The 22,645-nt window shown below is 38.1% G+C and overlaps 3 protein-coding genes and 1 long non-coding RNA gene across 8 annotated transcripts in view; 1 reads left to right on the forward strand and 3 right to left on the reverse strand.

The window, feature by feature from the left end:
• The window catches only part of LOC307153405, a 169,809-nt gene that overhangs the window by 78,733 nt on the left and 68,431 nt on the right, over window positions 1–22,645 (reverse strand). The window lies entirely within an intron of this gene.
• plekha4 (pleckstrin homology domain containing A4) lies at window positions 59–19,852 on the reverse strand. 4 transcript variants are annotated; one of them, XM_079862750.1, is made up of 19 exons: window positions 19,668–19,849; window positions 10,909–10,981; window positions 10,735–10,830; window positions 9,592–9,664; window positions 9,399–9,499; window positions 9,205–9,323; window positions 8,912–9,121; window positions 8,042–8,270; window positions 7,885–7,962; window positions 6,926–6,994; window positions 6,337–6,417; window positions 6,108–6,245; window positions 5,288–5,386; window positions 4,977–5,085; window positions 4,840–4,895; window positions 3,731–4,120; window positions 2,869–2,984; window positions 2,162–2,253; window positions 59–1,945 (listed from the first exon to the last, which is right to left on the reverse strand). In XM_079862750.1, exons 1-19 carry the CDS (start codon window positions 19,781–19,783, stop codon window positions 1,014–1,016), a joined length of 3,177 nt encoding a protein of 1,058 aa, XP_079718876.1. In that variant the 5' UTR covers window positions 19,784–19,849; the 3' UTR covers window positions 59–1,013. The 4 variants fall into 4 exon arrangements, with proteins under 4 accessions (XP_079718876.1, XP_079718878.1, XP_079718877.1 ...); XM_079862752.1 differs by lacking the exon at window positions 19,668–19,849 and adding an exon at window positions 13,698–13,843; XM_079862751.1 differs by lacking the exon at window positions 19,668–19,849 and adding an exon at window positions 13,698–13,843 and having other exon boundaries at window positions 10,909–11,052.
• Window positions 10,635–21,613, forward strand: LOC307153386 (C-reactive protein-like). 2 transcript variants are annotated; one of them, XM_079862826.1, is made up of 4 exons: window positions 10,635–10,709; window positions 10,927–11,038; window positions 20,744–20,804; window positions 20,900–21,607. In XM_079862826.1, the coding sequence occupies exons 3-4, from the start codon at window positions 20,753–20,755 to the stop codon at window positions 21,514–21,516; spliced, it is 669 nt and encodes a 222-aa protein (XP_079718952.1). In that variant the 5' UTR covers window positions 10,635–10,709; window positions 10,927–11,038; window positions 20,744–20,752; the 3' UTR covers window positions 21,517–21,607. The 2 variants fall into 2 exon arrangements, with proteins under 2 accessions (XP_079718952.1, XP_079718951.1); XM_079862825.1 differs by lacking the exons at window positions 10,635–10,709; window positions 10,927–11,038 and adding an exon at window positions 20,209–20,585 and having other exon boundaries at window positions 20,900–21,613.
• Window positions 21,198–22,645, reverse strand: part of LOC307153392 (pleckstrin homology domain-containing family A member 7-like) — a 32,472-nt gene continuing 31,024 nt past the window's right edge. Inside the window, exon 6 of the mRNA XM_079862830.1 lies at window positions 21,198–21,326. The gene's annotated coding sequence lies outside the window, so the exon portion shown is untranslated. The remainder of the gene's footprint in view (window positions 21,327–22,645) is intronic.

The following is a 22,645-nucleotide window of genomic DNA, read 5'->3' on the forward strand; positions in this document are numbered from 1 at the left end:
ATAAAACCATAAGTTAAATAAATAAAACATGTGGTAGGAAGCAGCAACATAGTTTTGTTGGTTCAAACATGAGGTGGTTTAATTTGAGAATAACAAAAATAGCATCACAAAACACTGCAATAAATATACAAAGTTTTTTTTATTTATTAAAATCAATAAACTTCTAATATGTTCATTAGGCGCGATAGCTATGACTTTTGCCAAGCAGAACATGTTCCTGGATCAACATCTTTTTTTTTGCTTCTGGACCAAAAGTCGAAATTGAAGTTGTAATTATGACATTCAATGACGAAATTATAACAAAAAGTCAAAATTATGTTTTTTTTGTGGCAGAAATGGGCTTTCAATAAGAAGCCACACAAATGTTTTTTTGTCTTAACCCTAACCCTAAAATCTAACTGTTTATCACAAAGATCTAATATAAACACGGATGTTGATCCAGAAACACGTCCTACTTGCTAAAACCACAGAAAGCTACTGAATTAATAAGCCACAGATGTGTTGTGTTTACTATATTAGACTATAATTGGTCTCACAAATCACAAAGTTGATAACTGATTAATACTCATGTAGAAATGTAAGTAATACTTCCAGGTCAGTTAAAATCCTCAAGAGTTGCATGTATGCATTCAGAGGTATTACAGTATAATCAGGAGATTTAATGTGCATGTATAAAAAGAACAAATTCAAAGTTGCTAAATGACACATAAATGACCACAGTGACCCATTCTCAAATAAAACTACAGTTCATGGGTTTCACGTGCAATCTAGTTTTCTGCATCCTTAATCAGACGGGACGCTTTTCTTGGTGCAATGGCACACACAGATCAGCATGATATGATTATATATTTCATGAAGGATTGAAGCTATTCTGAAGGCAAAGGGAATTTAATTTCCCATCCAATTATTTTATCGTATATCATTCACTATCTATCCACTTCTGACATTCCTACTCTTTTGTGTCTGATTGCCTCTTTCCCTCACTTTCTTCAGCCTCACTAAAACACTCGTATCTACAAGCTTGTGCTGACCACGGTTATCCTCGGCCTGCAGTCTTGGACGAGATGATTTATTACTGAGCTCTTCATGACAGAGCCGTAGACTTTCTGCTCTTTCCCTCTCTTGCACGTGCCATCACTTCCTGTTCGACTTGTTCTTGCACTGTACTCCCCATTGACCTCAGTGTGAGACGGTCCAGACTCATTTATGGTGAGGTTTGATGGTCGTGATTCATCTCCACTGGTTTGATCCCTCTGATTCTCATCAGCATCTCCTGATGTGGGCGAGCTAAACTGGATTTCCTCATAAATGCACAGCTCTGGTTTGGATTGGTCAGAGTTGGATGTAAATTGATTGTCAGATGTTGTGATTGGTTGAGCGTCTGGTGGTTGATCAGGCATTTCTTTGAGGTCAGTGCAGCTTTTCCCATTTGTTTGGCCAATATGTACCATTTCGAATGTTGTTTTGGGACTCTGGCTCCGCCCACAGTCTCCTCCCACTGGTTTATCAGGCGTTTGATTGGTTCCCTGGTTTGGTTGTTGATGTTCCTCTGTAGAAAGGGATGCTTGAGGTTTTGCTTCGTGAACATAGACCGGGACTAACTCGCACCGTCGGTTATTTGACACAAAGCACTCAGATTTCACATTAGCAGAGACAGACAACTTTTGTCGGTCAGAACTTCTGATCTTTTTATGAGGTTTGTGTGTTTGATTGTTTCCCTGATGTCCCTTAAACACTGTAAGAGTTGAAATATGATTGATGGAGTGGCTTTCTATGACGATGATATCATTGCAAGATGATTGTTGTGCTGTTTTGTCCTTTATTTTACTGTGCACATTTGCGTCATCACATTGTGGCGTTATTGGGTTGGCCGACTCGCTGTTGTGGCTTTTATATTTGCGTCTATCACTGCTGTAGCCGTTGCTCAAGTGTACAACAGCAGAATCTGGAAAAGAAGAGAAACATGCATTAAAATGAAATTCTTTGATCATTTACAAATTGTGATTGTGCTACTGCATGAGGCTAATATGCATGTGTATTATTTAGAGTTTTGTGGTTTAATTAACACTAATGCTTCTTAAATTCTATCAAAATAGTTTATACCACACAATGCATATGAGCATGCATGTAGAGTGAATGCAAAACAAATGCTTCATGTAACCTGGTGTGTATTTCTGGACATCTGTCTCTTTTTCACTGGCTGTAATAAGTTTCAAGGGATGAATGTCGTCTATGAAGTGCTCTCTGCCTGCACTAAAAGTAAAATAAAAAGAGAGAGCGATGGAGAAATAGTTTTCAGAAGAATATAGAGTCAACAAGGATGTTTATGAGTGAAAGACAGCAGTAGAATAGAAAAGTTGTTCGGCTAATTTAAAACAAAACTCAGACTGAATTAAACATGTTGTAAAGATAGAGATTTAAAGACATGTGCAACCTAATACATGCACAACATACAGTGCTCAGAGAAATGAAAGATTAAGTGCAATTTTGAAACCATGCATAGTGGAAGCAAAGCATGCATTTGTATCCATGCAAATATATCTTTAAATACTATATCTGAAGAGTTCAGATGCAAAAGCCTCTAAGTGCCATCTGAAATTTTCTTCTAGAATGATCATTTTTATCAAGCTCGTATATTTAAGTTCAGTAATTTCACTTAAATGGCAATGGAGATTACCTATTAATTGTCATTCAAGTGAAATTACTGAAATTAAATATACAAGGTTGATAAAAATGATCATTCTAGAAGAAAATTTCAGATGGCACTTAGAGGCTTTTGCATCTGAACTCTTCATATAATTTTTTTTCTTTCTTTTTTTTTTCCATACTGTAACTGACAGAATTGTTTACGGGTGCAAATATCCGTACCTCATGCTTCTGTCTCTTCTATCCGTTCGTCTGAGTTTAGTGTGGTGTTTCTGAGAGCTCATGGCAGCGTCGCAGTCAGACTCAGAGTTTGTAAGGCACAAGGCTTCAGGCTCGAGCTGGAACATGCATTCATGCACACATGCATATAATCATCCACATGTATTATGATTGCACTCAGTCATTAGTTTCCCAGCAGGCTGTGGGTTATTTCGACCATCTGACCCTAACCATGTCAATGCTCTTTCAACATGGTGATCAATCTAGCAACAGTTTAACGACTTTTGGATGTTGTATGGTATGGTGCAGAATTACAATGTAAAATAATTGTAACATTTTAAAGTGTAATTTATTCCTGTGATCAAAGCTGAATTTTCAGCATCATTACTCCAGTCTTCAGTGTCACATGATCCTTCAGAAATCATTCTAATATGATGATTTGCTGCTCAAGAAATATGTTTTATTATTATTAGTGTTGAAAACAGTTCTGCTGCTTATTTTTGGAAATCATAAAACGTTATTTAGGATTATTTGATGAATATAAAGTTCAAAAGAACAGCATTTATTTGAAATGGAAAAATTTTGTAACATTATAAAAGTCTTTAGTGTGACTTTTGATCAGTTTAATGTGTGTATGCTAAAGAAAAAGTGTTAAATTCTAAACTTTTGAACAGTAGTGTATAATATTACTTACGAAGAAAAACATTATCATGATTAAAAATGACTTTCATAAATGCCTTGAAAATAAGATTATGAATGTCTGAACCATTAATTCGATATCATAAGGGAGGTATCTGTACGCAACAGGAAAATTTGTTGGAAAAGTGAACGGTATTTAAATATGAAATGAAATAGAAAATTTCACCTCCGTCTGATGGTGTGTCCAGACCTTTCTGTCAGCCAGTGCCTTCTCTCTGGGATTTTGAGGCGGTTTCTCTTGCGGTCCGTCGGCCCAGTGTAAGCGTCTGTTCTTGTCGGCCGTCTCATGCATCGTTCTGCTGGGTTTCCTCTGGCTGTTCCTCAGTCCTGACTGCAGGGGGATCTGCTCAGGATAGGGGTCGTCTACAAAAATGCGCTCTGCGATTAGCGACGACGGAAGGGTAGACGTCACGACGCGGGTCAGACGCAGCGGTTCGTGTGGGACGTCGTGTTCGGCGCTCGGCCTGCTGTCATTGGCAGGGCTCTCTTGGGTCCAACTCTTATAACTCTGGTGAATCTTCATGTAGTCCTGCTGCTCTGCTTCAGTCACACACTCCTATTACATGAGAAAAAGAGAAAAATATCATGTTTAAACTGACACCGCAGAATGTCTAGCCAACTACACATCTTTTAAATCAAACTTTTTAATGCCAAGGACCCCTAAATATGATGATCCCACTGTGAGAAACCCTTTCTTTATGTATATATAATGGTATCAAAGTTTATAATGTGTGAAAAAAGAGTGGTTTGAAGAGTTTTTAAAAAAAAATTGATATTTTTATATAATTTGTATGAAATCAAATGAGTAAAATATTATTTAGAAACTATTTGCGATGATTTCTATCCACTATTAGAATAATTTAGATGTAAAAACCTATACAGAAACATTTTCAATGCAGTACAGTGCAAATGTATTTGTATAGCACTTTAGCACATTACTTCTCAATTGCTTCTCACACACATGATTTGGCACAGGTTTTACGTCGGATGCCCTTCCTGACACAACCCAGCACTGAGAGTGTAATACTGACCCTTTATTTTCTAAAGTTGACATTCATTTTAAGTATTTTGCTCCGATTTTTTTTAATGGATCCCAAGCTCCCTCTTGTGGCCATATAGGGGTTTTTGATACCAGTTTTAAAAAATCTGACTTAAATGTTCTTCTCCTGCTGTTAATAAAAATGTTCTTAGTTTTCTGATGTATTTTTCAAAATATGAGCTTATGTACATTTATGCTCAGAGCATTAATGTAAAAATGGCTAAAAGTCTCATTACCATGTTGAGGCCTCCTAACTCGCCCTCAAAATAGGGAACGGGTTTTGGCTGAGGAACTGAAGGATAGAAAGAGAAAACGATTTACATAAACGTGCTTAAATGAATGAACATTGACACAGACCGACACATTTACTCACCCCCCTGCATCTGTAGACCCAGTAAGGCCATAAAGCGGTTCTTGTTCACCCTCAAACCACACAAGATATCCTCCATCATCCAGAGCTGCCTCTGCGCCTGAATCTGCTCCTGGGGTTATTTGGATTTAAACTTTTGTTTTTAACCATTTAGAAATCTGTAAGTAGTCATTTAGCAAGTCTAAAGTCGCTTACAATATCTTTAAACATTGTTAAACTGTTACAGTATAGGTGTTTCTGTATGCTGATGGTGACAGCCAACGAAACGTTAATGGGAGCAGAGCATCAGGTGATCTTCTCAAATGTGGCATTACCTGCGGCATCCCGAAGTGGAGGATGTGTTGGAGATGAGAATGGAAAACCGACAGCTCGCTCTCCATCCGTTCATAATCACTCCACAAACTGTCCATCTCCTGATGAAGAGAGGTGTCGCTCGATTATTAATGCATTAATCGGATCTACTAATGTGAGAAACACAGCAAGAAAACGGATTAATTAGTTGATCTTTTTTATACTGGCTTTTCAGTTGCACACACAAAGGCTGCACAATTTGTGGAAAAATCTAATTTTTTTTTTTTTTTTTTGCTAAAAATTGCATTTAAAGTGATTTAAAAAATGTTTAGGTTTGCTTGCTTGTTTTTAGGGCTGCATAATTATTATATATCAACATGGCTATAAATATAATTCATTATTACTAAATAAAAACTTTAATACATTTGTAACATTTCACTGTAAAATACAAAAAAGATATATAATTTGATATATAATACATTATAATTGTAAAATTACAATACTAATATTTAATGGCTGTCTTAATTTCTTGATTTTAAAACGTTAAACCATTGACCTATTTCGACTGAAAACCGCAGGGAGCCTTAAAGCTACTCTTTTGTTGATAAGTGCTTCTCATTGCAAGTATGTGAAGATGTCTGGTACATTTTGCATTCACAAATGCATATTAAATCTACTCAAACTCAGAGAAGATGCAGATGGAGTTTGTTTACGGTGAACTGAGACGCTGTAAGATCACAGTGCCGCCCTTCACTCTGAAACATGCAGCGCACACATTTAATTAAATCACCGGCGAGTAATTGTGCAAGCATAGCACACACACACACACAATCAATACTGTACCGATGACAAATCACATATTCTGGCTCTGAGTGTAACCAGCTCCTCCTGAAGCAAAGCCTTCTGGGATACTTCCTGCTCTCCAGGTAGTCCATCTTCCCTCACCAACCATTTGATTTCTAGAGCATGCTCAATGCTTTTCTAAAGAAAGGGACAGAGCAGGCAGGAATATTTGTGTCGTGTTTTTATGCATGCATTATTTGAGTGTGTGGTATCTGTTTGTGTGATAGACCTTATCTGCCTGTAACTGAGCCAGCTGCAAAGAGACGGACTGCAGCAGTTTATCACATCCACACAGACGAGTGAGAACCACCTGAAGGACAGGAGGAGGACGACAATGGCTGACAGAAGCTCAACAGGTCAGATCCACAGTTAAGAGGTTTGTAAGAATCTTCCTGAGAGCATTTCTTAAGAAGTTCTCGAATATTTTCTTAATATTTGAAACTCTTAGGAATGTTTGATGTTGGAAACATAACAGTGATCCGATTGCAGTAGTATTCGAGTCAACTGTACACGGATACAATAGCAGTTTTCAAGTCAATAATTACAACAACAAAAATATTGTCACCAAGGGTGCATTTCAGAACACTAGCTACATGAAAAAAAAAAATGTATAATGCAAACAATGATCTGTCATGATTATGCTTGCTGTAACATTTTGTTGAATTCGAATTCAGTAACAACTCAACAAAAACTACTTAAATTTTAGATTTTTTCAATTATATTATTACATCATTTTATAATTATGCTTATAGTTTTCTTTCTAAAATATAAAAATATCAAAATCTCTCTCACACGTTCACACACTACAGTGCACTCACATCTGTATCGGTTTCCAGATCTCTGATTGGCTGAATTTCTCTCTCCATGAGGATGTCTGGTTTACCTGCCTGGATCAAAATCAAATTAAATCTGCTTAGTCATAATTACATCATCAATATGCAATATTATATTTTTCTCTCCAGTGACAGCCATTCAAAAGTAGATGACCAATTTTTTTTGCAAGCAGCTTCATACATTTTTGTATTGAAGATGCTTAACATCTACCAGCTTGAAATAGATGTGAAATGTGAAAAGTAATTGCCTTAAATAGTCAAACAGCATACATTTTAAAAACAAAAATGTTTATTATAAAATAGAGTTTTTATTTTATTTTTTAAATATCTCAATTTCATCCTGGATCAGTGATAAACCTCCCTCTTTAAAAGGATGGCATAAGATTATTAGAGAAATGATTCCATTAGAATATCTAACATGCGTTACTCATTTATCAACTGAAGATTTCCATCAGACATGGACCCCCATACCTTGATTGTATCGACGTTTCTTTAAGTAATATTTTGAGGTTTGGTATATTATAATGCTCCTGTCACTTTTTGATAATTATTTCATTATTATTATTTGTACTGTAATTGCCGGGCAATTATTGTTGTTGTTGTTGTTTTTTTAACTTTTTTTTTCAGGTTGTTAATGGTTGTAATGTTGATAAAAAATATACAATATATATAAAATAAATATATTTTTAAAAAATGCAAAAATATTAAATAAGACCAAAAATAAATAAAAATATCTCAATTTCATTATTACATTAATGTAATATTTCAGAGCATGTAATATGCCACACAGAGACCATGTGATAATGTTAAAGAATTGTTCTTTTGAACTGGTTCATTGAAATTTAATGCATTGAATTGTTGAAAAGAACCGATCTGTACAGTATGTGCTGTATTGCATGGAAAATTCACTTTGAAAGGTTCGTAACATCACAGATCAGTCTTACCTTGCACATTGCCATGTGTTCAGCCGTGTGGTAGTTGGAAGAGTAGCACACAGAACATGGAAACTCGGACTGAAAAGGCTGAAACCCAGACAGACAGTTAAAGAAAGTGTGGATTTTGAATATGACCGTATTGGCACATTATATTCTTTATTTTCACCTGATCGGGCACATGTCCTCTCTCTGTGTAGATGTATGGTGACAGGGGGGCGCTCGAGCAGTTATCAAAGGGCCAAACGTCCGCTCTGCCCATGGTACCGTGACACGGCGACCCATACTGATCTCTGGGAAATGGAGGCTGCTTGAAGGCTGCTTTTGGATGGTGGAAGGAAAGATGTTCCTCATCTGCATTTACCAAACTCGGAGATTGCTCATTCACTTCAGCCGTGCTGATAGAGAGAAACAGAGAGCTGATCTTAACGATTTAAGTGCCATTTCTGCACGGATTGTTCTGAAAATCTGTCACAATGTATTGCTTGGATTGCAAAGAGGCTGTTACTGAAGGATGGGACTGACCAAATGGAAGATATTAAAGCATGTTCAGTCATCCCACATCTTTACAGATTTAGATTAGTGGTTCTCAGCTGGTTTTGCTTAATGGCCTAGATTTTACATTGGATATCAAGTAAAAAAAAAAAAAAAAAAAAAAGTAATTAAAATGAATTACCATGAAGTGCATAGACCCATTAATATGCAATAACCCTGGTTGCATTTTATGAATTGTATTTTGCATTGTTTTCCTCTTCTGTTCACGGCCCATCAGACCAGACTCATATTTTTAGGTTGCAACCCACCAGTTAAGAAACACTGACCTATGTACATGATTTCTTATGAATACATTAGCAAAAACAGCCTGTTTGATTCAGAAAGAGGTAGAACATGTCATTTAAAACAAAATTACAACTGTTATGTCACAAGAAACCTTGATGGACCTTAACTACCTTAAAAATGCTAGAAAATGTAAGTTATGGTCCCTTTTATAGCAAGTTAAAGACAATTTACTGAAGGAGAAGCATCTCAGATCATTTACCTTGGTCTGCTCCCATGTCTTCCTCTCAGTTCTGGTGTCTTCATCTTAATTCCCGTCATCTCGTGATCCAGTAGACTCGGTTCTGTCTGCACCCTGGTCAGTTTTGTTGCGGTCTGGCCGTTTCTTTCTGGAAACGGGGTCATGTGCTGGAGCTCCATTGTTTCCGCATTATCTCCCATCTGAGTGAAGTCCTGAAAACTGGCACAGCGTCTAAAGGACAAGAAAAAACAGTATAAGGTGAATTATAGAATCCATAAAAATGGACCGAAATAGAAAAGAAGTTTGAGGTTCACCTGTTGATCATGTCATCAGCCTCCATGCTTGCTGATTGGCTGAGAGCCCTGACCCAGCCCAACATGTCCTCCTGGGTCTCAGCGCTCATGATGTACGGCCGCATCCCCTGATGAACCACCTAAAAGCACATGTTTACAGTGAGAATATAAGATATGTACTGTACTGTAAGGTTTAAGGGGACGTTCACTCTCACCTTGAACGCATATTTGCGGTTCCTGCACTCTCTAGGTGAGCAGTACAGAATCCTGTAGCTGGGAAGAGGAATACTGCCCAGAACAGACTCCTCACGGCTGTCTGGAGGAAGTCATTTCAGGGAATTAGTCTTTTTGAAATGGAAGATTAATGTACTTAGATAATTTATATATAAAACAATAACATGGCTTTACCTTTATAATAATACAGGCAGAAATTAGAGAGGACAAACCATCTTCTTTTCCATAATTTTAGTCCACTGCTATCCTATAGAAAGATATATTTATGATCACACACACATCTCTGACAAATATAACCTTGATGTATTTAAAATGCAGTTACACTTCTAAGATGACCATGTTTTTCATTTCTGAATCTGTATTTTATGTATTTCTGTGGGCCTTAAAGTAAAACATGTGTTGGTGGTATTAACAAAAAAAGGGAAATGACATCACAAAGACCCCTGCAGAATGTCAAGGTCAGAAAATCTCTAAAAATATCAGATCATTTGATCTTTTAATGCTTTAAAAATAAATTGTTTGTTATTTTAGTATTACTTTTTCTATATAGCTTTAGTCTTTAGTCTTAGTTAAGGTCATTTTAACTTATTTCTTGTTTATTTGAGTTTCAAGTTTTTCATCTGATTATTTAATTGTATTTTATTTCTGCTTTATTTTAAATTCTGCAAATCTATCACCAAACGTTTTAGTTTACAATAACAACACTGGCTTCAATATTTTTTTGTTAAATATATGAAAACAATGTTACATTTACACTCAAATGTATTCAAGGTGCTAGAAAGATATATCAGGGTCATTATATCAAAGTTATTTATCATTTTGTTGAAAAATGTAATACTGTTTTTTTTTTTTTTCATAGTGTACGAAATCAATGTGAATACAAATATTTATGTAACGAACTTGGTATTTAAAGCTAACATTTTTGTGGTCAAAATTTACAATATTTATATAATGAACAAGTGCATCATGAATCCATTTTCCCAACCGTGTTTTTGTCTTATCCCTAATCACTACGGTACACCAATATTAAGTATTTATATTCGGACTATTTTATATTGTTCGTGTCATACCGCAGCGGAGTAGCCCAGTACCTGCGCGACTCAGTCATCATAGACATTAACAGAGAGAAGTAGGTCCGGCAAAAATGTTCATCCGCAAGACGCGTGCAATGCATGCAATTTTGTTTATTAACAGGCTAGAGCGCCAAAAGTTACGGACAGCAGCTTTAAAGTAAAACCTAAAACATGTTTTAAGATATTTGTTAAGTATTTGTCCGAGATCTTACACCAATGGTCAGTATTGTGCACTAAACGTTACCCTCTTGTACAGCCATCCTCTGATCACCACAGGGCAGTTGGGGTCTCTTTTTGCCGCTTGACATCTCTTTCCAAACGTCTGCACTTTGTCGTGACACTGCACATATATAATCACACAAACTGTGTCATTGGGTTTGAAACATTCTACCTGTGTTTGTGTAAAAATGTGATTCACCTTGTCTCTGATTGGCAGAAAGGAAACTGTGGCGCTGCTGGAGGCCTGACTGACTCTGTCCTGATCCTCCATCCTAGACACAATAGCGATGGACACCGAATGAATCAGCAATAAACGTCAAGCTGTTCAGGTTAGCCAAGTTTGCTGTTAAACCACAAATTTGGATTTAAATGTCACATAGGCCTGGTTCCTGGTTATGGTTTTTCGAATATTACCTCTCATGCTGGGTGTAATATAGCTGTTTGTGAATGTTTACGTTCTGTAAAGTTGTAAAGTCGAAAGTCTACGATAAATAAAGTTATTGTCTCCCAAAAGAGAGAATCGACTCTGAACTGCAAACGAGTTTTTTTTTTTTTGTTTGTTTTTTTTACCTGCAAACGAGTCGTCTGTAGACCTGTAGACTGGGGTTGAGAATGAAAAGAGGACAGAGTCTTTTTTTGTTGTTGTTTTTTTATTTATTAGAACAAAACTGTGTGGTCCAATAAATGCAGTGCCACATTTAATACCATCTATATTAGGGCACTGGGCATTGCAAAGATTTTTGAAATCGTGCTTAATATTTTCTAAACAAGTATTTATTTCCAGTTGAATTTTCTGATTTCCCATGGGCCCCCCCTCACTGGTTATGTGCCCCCCCCCCCCCACTGGTTATGTGCCCCCCCCCCCACTGGTTATGTGCCCCCCCCCCACTGGTTATGTGCCCCCCCCATTTATAAAATCCTGGAATCGCCCCTGGCTGGTAGGTCACATGATAATGACAAAATGGCGGATGTAGCAACTGTGGCTCAAGTTAAAGCAACACCATGTAGTTTTTCAACACTATCATAATATATTTCCAAGACCCTTGTGATGGTACATCGACTTAAAATAGGTTGAATGACACGTCTGCCATAGCCTGACGGGGTCTGTATCGCTTGTACTGGCACTACGGAACTTCGGGGTTCGGGTTTTATGGCATACCTCACTCATCTGGAAGCTAGTAAACGCTAACATTCTAGTTTTCGATGAAAAAATAAAACCCATGAAATTATATTCATATGGCATGCTGAAATATATGCCACTGTACCTGGGATGAAGACATTTCACACCCAACGCAGGCAGTCTGCCCAAGACGTGAGAACTCCTTCTGCAGAGTTCGGGGGTATCGGCTTGTCAACAAATGCACGTGTATCCCCTGGTGTAACCATGACAGATTTTACGACAGTAGTAGAAGACAATACTGTTTCCCAACTGTAGGGGGACCCCGAGAGCAAAAGTTACATGGTGTTGCTTTAAGGCATGACTGGTGTGTAGTGTGGTGTGAAACATGGTTAATTGTTCAGAGATTCAGCTTCTGTTGATCATTTGCCTTGTTTTATCACACTCTAATAGTTGCTGAGTTAATATCTGGCCACAGTGAGCCAGTTGCTCAATAAGTTTTGTGAAACATCTTATCACAATCTTGCACTCATTTATTCTCTTGCTGTTATTGTGTACATAGACCTCATCCATCTGTCCTCTCTAGTAACTCTGAAAACTACTGCTGTAATCACTGTATAGTGTTGGGAAAGTCCAGTCCATTTTTTTCTTCTTCATGTCATTCCTTTATGCCCACTGACATTCTTTACTCATTTATCAGAATAACTGAACTATTGTACTGATGCAAACTAGATTTTTACATTTGAAGAAAAAAAGTGGTGCTGTGCACTGTGCAGTACTCAATGCTAGGGTCTTCCTAATGTTTTAAGTGGGTTGCTATGCAGTTGCTGGGTTGTTCTAAGTTTTGCAATGTGGTTACTAGAATGTTCTACGTGATCATGAGTGTTGCTATGCAGTTGCAGAGGTGTTCTGGGAGGTTTTGAGTGATTTTTCAATTTGGTTGCTGGGATGTTTTGAGTGGATGTTAATGTGTTTCTAAGCAGTTGCTATAGTTGTTTTGAGTGATTGCTAGTGTGTTGCTAAGCAGTTGCTAGGGGTGTTCTGAGTGTTTGTTAGTGTGTTGCTCTGCAGTTGCTGGGGTGTTGTGAGTGATTGTTAATAATGTGTTGTTAAGCAGTTTCTATGGGTCTTTTGAGTGGTTGTAACTTGTTAATGTGTTGCTAAGCAGCAGTTGCTATAGTTGTTTTGAGTGATTGCAAGTGTGTTGCTAAGCAGTTGCTATGGGTGTTCTGAGTGGTTGTTAGTGTGTTGCTATGCAGTTGCTGGGGTGTTGTGAGTGATTGCAAGTGTGTTGCTAAGCAGTTGCTATGGGTGTTCTGAGTAGTTGTTAGTGTGTTGCTATGCAGTTGCCTGGGGTGTTATGAGTGGTTGTTAGTGTGTTGCTAAGCAGTTGCTAGGGGTGTTCTGAGTGGTTGTTAGTGTGTTGCTAAGCAGTTGCTATGGGTGTTTTGAGTGGTTGTAACTTGTTAGTGTGTTGGTATCCAGTTGCTGTGGTGTTTTTTGTGTTGGTATGGTAATTCAAAGACTCTACCCCTAAGTCTCTGATTAATCTTTCTTGCAAGTGAAATTTTAAGCCACACACAGCTTTCCTCAACAAGACACACGATTTGAGGAATTATTCATATATGACGCACAAACGCTGCAGGACAACGCACATACTGTTCAGTGCTTAGGGTTAGTGACTTCAACAAGACCCTAACCATAAGTATAAGAAATAGTAATAGTGTTGTTTGACTTGGCAAACACCAATAATAGAAAAGTGCATTCTCATTCAAAGAACAAAGTAATCACACAAGTAAGTCACAACATGTGGTGTTAGTTCAGAAGCTCACTACATGCACAAGTTTCAACTGCACAGATGAAGTACTAACCCAGCTCAAGGATCTCAGCTAGTAAAGTGCTCCAGATATGACCGATATCCTTACAAACTTTATAGAACAGCTCAAGAAGTCTTGCACGTGTCTGTCTTCATGCTATTCTGGGTGCTGCTGACCCTTAACTTAGAGTGACACATAACAGCTGTTTTGCCCTGACTGACCACTGGACGGGTTCACAGAGTACGTGAAAGAGAGAGAGTAGAATTAGAAGAATGAATGATCACAGTTGTTGCTGCTCAGTGCATCTGATCTGCATGAACTCTGGCAGCAACAGTCAATATAACAGTTGCTGGGTTGTTCTGAGTGGTTGTGAGTGTCACTATAAGCGGTTGCTGGGGTTTTCTGAGTGGTTGTGAGTGTGTTGCTGTATGCAGTTGCTGGGTTGTTCTGAGTGGTTGTGAGTGTGTCGCTATAAGCGGTTGCTGGGTTGTTCTGAGTGGTTGTGAGTGTGTTGCTATAAGCGGTTGCTGGGTTGTTCTGAGTGGTTGTGAGTGTGTTGCTACTGTATATGCGGTTGCTGGGTTGTTCTGAGTGGTTGTGAGTGTGTTGCTATGGTTGCTGGGTTGTTCTGAGTGGTTGTGAGTGTCACTATAAGTGGTTGCTGGGTTGTTCTGAGTGGTTGTGAGTGTGTTGCTATAAGTGGTTGCTGGGGTGTTCTGAGTGGTTGTGAGTGTGTTGCTATATGCAGTTGCTGGGTTGTTCTGAGTGGTTGTGAGTGTTGCTATAAGTGGTTGCTGGGTTGTTTTTAGAATCGCTTGGAAAGACAGTACGTCACGTTATAAAAAGGCCCTAAAAGTAGCCAGGGCTGAGCACCTCCGCAATCTAATAGAAAATAACCAAAACAATCCTAGGTTTTTATTTAACACCGTGGCTAGACTAACAAATAAACAAGCGTCACCTGAACAAAATATTCCGTTTCAGTTTAGTAGTAGTAGCCTAATGATTTCATGAATTTTTTCACTGAGAAAATAGAAAACATCAGAACCACAATTGTAAACGTTCAATCCTCAATCGCGCCTTAAAACTCAGCCTCGATTATCACCCCGCAAGAACAATTACAGTGCTTTACAACTGTAGAACAAATAGAGTTAAATAAACTTATCACTTCCTCTAAAACAACAACATGTTTATTAGATCCCATACCAACTAAACTACTGAAAGAAGTGTTACCTGTAGTGGAAGAGCCTCTCCTCAATATTATTAACTCGTCTTTAACTTTAGGTCATGTTCCAAGAACATTTAAACTGGCAGTTATAAAACCACTCATTAAGAAACCACAATTAGACCCAAATAACCTAGCAAATTATAGACCAATTTCAAATCTTCCTTTTATGTCTAAAATACTAGAAAAAGTGGTGTCTGCCCAACTAGGCTCTTTCTTACAAGAAAATGACATCTATGAAAAGTTTCAGTCTGGATTCAGGCCGCACCATAGCACTGAAACTGCGCTCGTTAAAATCACAAATGATTTACTCTTAGCTTCTGACCAAGGCTGTATCTCAATACTAGTTTTACTTGATCTTAGTGCTGCGTTCGATACTATAGATCATACAATACTCTTAGATCGACTACAAAATTATACTGGTGTTCAAGGACAAGCATTAAGCTGGTTCAGATCATACCTATCTGACCGATACCATTTTGTCTATTTAAATGGAGAAAAATCGATCATAACTCCAGTAAACTATGGAGTGCCGCAGGGATCTGTGTTAGGCCCTCTATTATTCTCAATATATATGCTGCCACTTGGAAATATTATAAGGAAACATGGAATTAATTTCCATTGCTATGCTGATGACACTCAAATCTATATTTCATCACGGCCGGATGAAAACGCTAAATTATCCAAATTGACAGAGTGTGTTAAAGATATAAAAGATTGGATGACGCGCAATTTTCTTTTATTAAATCCAGACAAGACAGAGGTAATACTTATCGGTTAAAAAAAACGCCCACAAAACCTCTCACAATACAACTTTAACATAGTAGGATGTCCTGTTACTTTATCCTCTACAGTAAAAGACCTGGGTGTTATACTTGACTGCAACCTGTCTTTTGAAAATCATATTTCATATGTTACAAAAACAGCCTTTTTCCACCTTAGAAACATTGCTAAGCTACGTAATATGCTATCAGTTTCTGACGCAGAAAAGTTAGTTCATGCATTCATGACCTCGAGACTAGATTACTGTAATGCTTTATTAGCTGGTTGTCCTGCATCCTCAATAAACAAGCTACAGTTAGTCCAAAATGCCGCCGCTAGAGTTCTTACTAGATCAAGAAAATTTGACCATATAACACCAATTTTATCATCACTACATTGGTTACCTATAAAGTTCCGTATTAATTACAAGGTATTGCTACTGACTTATAAAGCCCTAAACGGCTTAGCTCCAGTCTATTTAACTGATCTTCTATCGCCCTATAATCCATCGCGCTCTTTAAGATCACTAAATTCGAGGCTTTTGGTCATACCTAGGATATCCAGATCCATAAAAGGAGGGAGAGCATTTTCACATTTAGCTCCAAAACTCTGGAATAGCCTTCCGGATACTGTTCGTTGCTCAGACTCGCTCTCCCAGTTTAAAACTAGATTAAAGACGCATCTCTTCAGCCAGGCATTTATATAATATTTTTAATCTTACAGTTAAATCCGGTCTCTAGTTCATAAACGCCAGAGGAGAACTGGCCCCCGACTGAGCCCGGGTTCTCCCAAGGTTTTCTTTTCTCCATTAGGTCACCTGATGGAGTTTTTCGGTTCCTTGCCACTGTTGCCTTTGGCTTGCTCAGTTGGGGATACTTAATTTAATCAATCAATCAACAATACTATTGATCAGCATTACCAAACGTGGACGTTTTACACTAGAAACAAACACTGATGTACTATTTTATTTTGTGAAGCTGCTTTGATACAATCTGCATTGTGAAAAGCGCTATATAAATAAAGTTGACATGACTTGACTTGTTCTGAGTGGTTGTGAGTGTGTCGCTATAAGCGGTTGCTGGGTTGTTCTGAGTGGTTGTGAGTGTGTTGCTATGGTTGCTGGGTTGTTCTGAGTGGTTGTGAGTGTCGCTATAAGTGGTTGCTGGGTTGTTCTGAGTGGTTGTGAGTGTGTTGCTATGGTTGCTGGGTTGTTCTGAGTGGTTGTGAGTGTCGCTATAAGTGGTTGCTGGGTTGTTCTGATTGGTTGTGAGTGTGTCGCTACAAGCGGTTGCTGGGTTGTTCTGAGTGGTTGTGAGTGTGTCGCTACAAGCGGTTGCTGGGTTGTTCTGAGTGGTTGTGAGTGTGTCGCTACAAGCGGTTGCTGGGGTGTTCTGAGTGGTTGTGAGTGTGTTGCTACAAGCGGTTGCTGGGTTGTTCTGAGTGGTTGTGAGTGTGTTGCTATGGTTGCTGGGTTGTTCTGAGTGGTTGTGAGTGTCGCTATAAGTGGTTGCTGGGTTGTTCTGATTGGTTGTGAGTGTGTCGCTACAAGCGGTTGCTGGGTTGTTCTGAGTGGTTGTGAGTGTGTCGCTACAAGCGGTTGCTGGGTTGTTCTGAGTGGTTGTGAGTGTGTCGCTACAAGCGGTTGCTGGGTTGTTCTGAGTGGTTGTGAGTGTGTTGCTACAAGCGGTTGCTGGGTTGTTCTGAGTGGTTGTGAGTGTGTCGCTACAAGCGGTTGCTGGGTTGTTCTGAGTGGTTGTGAGTGTGTCGCTACAAGCGGTTGCTGGGGTGTTCTGAGTGGTTGTGAGTGTGTCGCTACAAGCGGTTGCTGGGGTGTTCTGAGTGGTTGTGAGTGTGTCGCTACAAGCGGTTGCTGGGGTGTTCTGAGTGGTTGTGAGTGTGTCGCTACAAGCGGTTGCTGGGGTGTTCTGAGTGGTTATGAGTGTGTCGCTACAAGCGGTTGCTGGGGTGTTCTGAGTGGTTGTGAGTGTGTCGCTACAAGCGGTTGCTGGGGTGTTCTGAGTGGTTGTGAGTGTGTCGCTACAAGCGGTTGCTGGGGTGTTCTGATTGGTTGTGAGTGTGTCGCTATAAGCGGTTGCTGGGTTGTTCTGAGTGGTTGTGAGTGTGTCGCTACAAGCGGTTGCTGGGGTGTTCTGAGTGGTTGTGAGTGTGTCGCTACAAGCGGTTGCTGGGGTGTTCTGAGTGGTTGTGAGTGTGTCGCTATAAGTGGTTGCTGGGGTGTTCCGAGTGGTTGTGTGTGTCGCTATAAGCGGTTGCTGGGTTGCAGAATCATGCAGCTCTAGTTGTCAGTGTTGCTATGCAGTTTCTGTGGTGTTTTAAGTGGTTGTGAGTGTGTTGCTTTGTAGTTGCTGGCAACATGTACTTTAACAATGAACAAGTTTTTACTGTAGCATTTTTCTGTTTTAAATATTTGTACAGTCAAGTAATGCAAGAATGTGGATGTGGACACTGAGTATTCAAGGTGTAGGAGTGTGTGTGAGTGTCTGTAAAATTGTTGCATAATGTCTGTTGTGCAGCACACATACAAATAGAGTCTGTGCAAAACAAAGCATGAACTGTTAGAGGCCTCATGAACGAAACAACAGTCGCTTATTGAGCAATGCTCACTGCTGGGCTAGACAGGATGATCACAACATTTGAGCTTGTGTGAACTGTAAAGATAGAGTTATTTAGAAAGTTTTGTGATAAGGATTATTATTGCACATTAGGCCTATATAATTTCATAATCAGGGGTTGACAAAACATTCTTGAAAAAAATGGCAGTTAGGATGAATTTTATTATTTTATTATTTTCTAACTTAAGAATAAAGATAAGAATATTTTGTATTAAAACATTCATTAAAATATTTATCTTTTTCTAAACATTGTTCTAAAGAACGATTTACATTCCTGAAAGAGAATGTTCTTAAAAATCATCGTTAATAACTTCTTAAAGTTTGGGTAACCCCCAACTTGTCTTGATGATGTTTAACGAATTTATTGGCATGAATGGCACAAAAACAGTCAACCAGAGTTTATTTGTTGTTTAATATAGTTAATGTTTGTGGAAAGGGTGCGATACCACTGTTATTGTGCCGTGTCTGGATAAAACTTTATTGTATGTAGTAAAGTTGAAAAGATCTCTCATAGAACACCTGGGGTTTACTGCAGAAATTAGTTTTCACGATTCTACGTTTGCTGCCAAATAATTTTTCAGATCCAGACTGTACTGTCATTTTGTAAGTAAAGAAATCTGAAATTTGTGTTCAGATGATGTCAGTAATTATATGCACGAGTTGCTCGCTATCGTTCCGATATAAGCATCAGCTCGGCAGCAAGAGACCATCAACAGTAGCGGTCTTTATAGAAACAGACACAGGACAGCAAAATGAGAATTGTAAGGCTAATCAGACAAAATATGCATCAAAGTCATTACTGTACACCTGCATTACGTGTGTCTGCACTCACTCGCACTGAATTCCACATTTGAGTGAATTCAGACAGCCAGAGACACTACTATTTGTGTCATGTTCCAGTCATGTTGTGAATATGATTAGGAGTTTTTTTTTTTTTTTTATATATATTATCAATGTTGTACTGCTTCATATTTTTGTGGAAACAGTGTTGCATGTATTTCAGGATTCTTTGATACATAAAAAGTTCAAAATAACAGCATTTACTTGAAAAATACATCTGTTTTATGTTAAAATAGAATGTTTTATGGTCACTTAAGATCATTTTAATGTGTCCCTGCTGAACAAAAAATACACTGACCTAAAACCTTTTTTAAAATTGATTATTAATATAATTTATTACATTTTTGGGGGGTTCAGATTTTAAAAAACTAACACATACGGCAAAAAAACCTCTGATTTCTGTTGCCAAGCCATAAAGATTGCTATACTATGATAAATAATATTTTCATTAACAGTGTTTAGTACATTGGTTAAATAATAAGAACACAAGCACAACAAAACAACTACAAACTATACATAATATTAAGTGTAGTAGATGAAAGAAAAGAATAAAGTGATTTCTTGTACCTGGTCTGTTTTCGGTACCCGACAGCAACTTCCAGCGTCATGGTGTTTTCAGCATCTCTCCCTCTGAGAAACAAACGCTCAGCACAGACCCTGCGGAGGCTCAATCCCTCTTTCATCCCTTTAACACTGAATCCTCTGTTTCTTTTCCCCGCTTCACTCTCAGCTCACACTCTCTCTTTCTCTTCTGATGTCTGTAAAGTGACATTTAGCTTCATCTCTGCCAGTAAAGGACTGAAAAATCACAAATCAAATCGATCTAATATCTCAGATTCTTCTCCTGGACAGCAATGAGATGTACATGGAAACAGAGCAAATGGAGACTTTTTCTAAAGTCTGCTTTTTTTCTAAGAAAAAGATGCTGGTAGATAATTTTTTTTTTTGTTTGTTTGCTGGGAGACATTTGTCGTCTCTAGTTTTGGAAGAGATCTCAAAAATGACTAAGTGAATATGATATCTCTATATGCTATGAAATGTATTTGTCATAAAACATGATTGTATTGATCTGGTAAGTCATTATAGGGAAATGCTAGCATTACATTGAGAAAAAAAAAAAAAACAAGGCTAAGATTTTTGGATTACAATTTATGTGAATATGCTATTTCTGAAATCTGTTTTTCATCATTTAAATAAACTTCTAGCTTTTCTGCAGTCCTGTGGTGTTATTCTATAGTGTAAATAAAGTGTACATGCTTCATGTAGTCTCTCATTAAATTAATCCATAACAGTATTCTGCAAATGGAAAACTACATTCAGTAAAGCATAATAATAAAAAAGATGACTGGGAGGCCTGTACGTGAATCTGGGCTGAACCCAATCTGCAAATAAATACTCGAGACACTTCTAGTCACAACCATCTGTGAGACAAACATCTGACCTGACCTGACCTGATCTTCTCTCTGATAACACCTGTTGAACATCGTAAGTACTTGTTGCTTGAACCTTTTGTGTCTCTTTTATGTGATTGAACACTTAGTAGTGATAAACTGTTGTAATTTAATATTAAAAACAATGAAACCGTGAAGAATTTGTCTGCTAAAAGGAGTAATGGATTTTCCTTTGCACTTTTTTTCCTTCAGACCTGCAAGATGTTGCTTTTATTTTTCTGTCTGCTTTCTCTGAAAGCAGTGGCAACTGAAGGTAGCACTTTTTACATTATTAAGTTTCACAGATTGGTATGAGCAGGATTTTGTGTGTCTAGTAAAAGATGGTTTATTTTGTGTTTTGTCTTGCAGTGGGTCTTGGTGGTAAAGTGCTTCTGTTTCCAACCCAGACGGATTCAAGCTTTGTTAAACTCACTCCTGAAAAGCCACTGAGTCTCTCAGCGTTTACTCTCTGCATGCGTGTGGCGATGGAGCTCCAGGGCGAGAGGGAGATCATTCTCTTCGCCTACCGCACACCTGGCTATGATGCTCTCAATGTTTGGAGGGAGAAGGATGGCCGATTGTCCTTCTACCTCAGTGGCGCCGGAGCGCTTTTCCACCTGCCTCCTCTCTCCACGTTCCAGACTCACCTGTGCATCACCTGGGACTCTGTGACTGGGCTTGCTGCTTTTTGGGTGGATGGACGGCGCAGTGTGTTCCAGCTCTTTAGGAAAGGTCACTCAGTTAGTCCTGGCGGCACCGTTCTGCTCGGCCAGGACCCTGATTCAGATGTGGGTGCCTTTGAAGCAGAGCAGAGCTTTGTAGGTGAAATTACAGATGTGTGCATGTGGGATCATGTTCTCCTAAGCCGTCAGATCAAGGCGTTGCATTTAAACCAGGAATGGTTTCCGACGAAGGGAAACGTGATTGACTGGAACACCGTCAAATATGAGACCAGAGGAAATGTTATAGTGGTTGAAAATAAGTGATGCAGATCTGATTCCTCACACAGTTGTGTCAGTCTTTATGATCTGTTTTAATGAGTTACAAAGCTGTGAAGGCTAACCAATAAATTCTCAGCATCACAACTACAGTGTCTGTGCATCATTTGGAAGAAAGAGCTGAATGTTGAAAAAGGGGTTTTAGTGGTCTATGTGTTCAATTTGCATTTTACAGTACCAGTCAAACGTTTGGACACTATTTTTAATGTTTTTGAAAGAAGTCTCTTATGCTCATCGAGGCTGCATTTATTTGATCAAAAATACAGAAAAAAAAACTAATATTGTGAAATATTATTACAATTTAAAATAATGGTATTATCTTAATTTACTTTTAAAATATAATTTATTCCTGTGATCAAAGCTGAATTTTCAGCATCATTACTCCAGTCTTCAGTGTCACATGATCCTTCAGAAATCATTCTAACAGGAGAAAATTAATAAAAAATTTCCCGTAATAATGACTTGGTTTCTCATTATAATAACTTATTTTCTTGTAATAATAACTTGTAGTAATAATAAGAAACTTTCTCATATAATCAATGTGGCGATTAGAAACGTGTTTGACTGGAACATCAAATATGAGACCAGTGGAAATGTGCTAGTCGTGCAAGATAACTATGAGTAATAACAGCATATTCACAGTGTACAAAGCTTTTAATGTTAAACAATTTTTTATTACATTTTTTATATTTTTAATTTGGGAAAAAATGTGAATTTTTACTGAAGTACACCTGCACAGGACCTCTAAAGGATTCACAGTTATGTTGATATTTTGATTAATATTTTGTCCTGGAAAAAAAAGAAAGACAATGAAGAAAACGCTGTTACATGATTATCTTTTTGCTCCTCGGACATTATTATATATTATATTATTATAAGTACACTACAGCTTTTTCAGAACAACAGCACAGACCTAATAAAGGAGCATATCGGCCATTTGAAAAGAGCTTCATTGGTAAATATCTCAGATTGCAGGTGTTTTGGCTCTATATTACTTAATTTCAGTCTATTGACTGTTTTCTTGCAAAAAGGTAGGCCTACCATTATTTCTTTTTTCTTTTGGTAATGTGTTTATGACAACATGATATATTCACTCATCTCTCATAAACACCTGCAC

This window comes from Squalius cephalus (assembly GCF_949319135.1).
Source record: "Squalius cephalus genome assembly, chromosome: 25".
In the NCBI taxonomy this organism is placed as follows: domain Eukaryota; kingdom Metazoa; phylum Chordata; class Actinopteri; order Cypriniformes; family Leuciscidae; genus Squalius; species Squalius cephalus.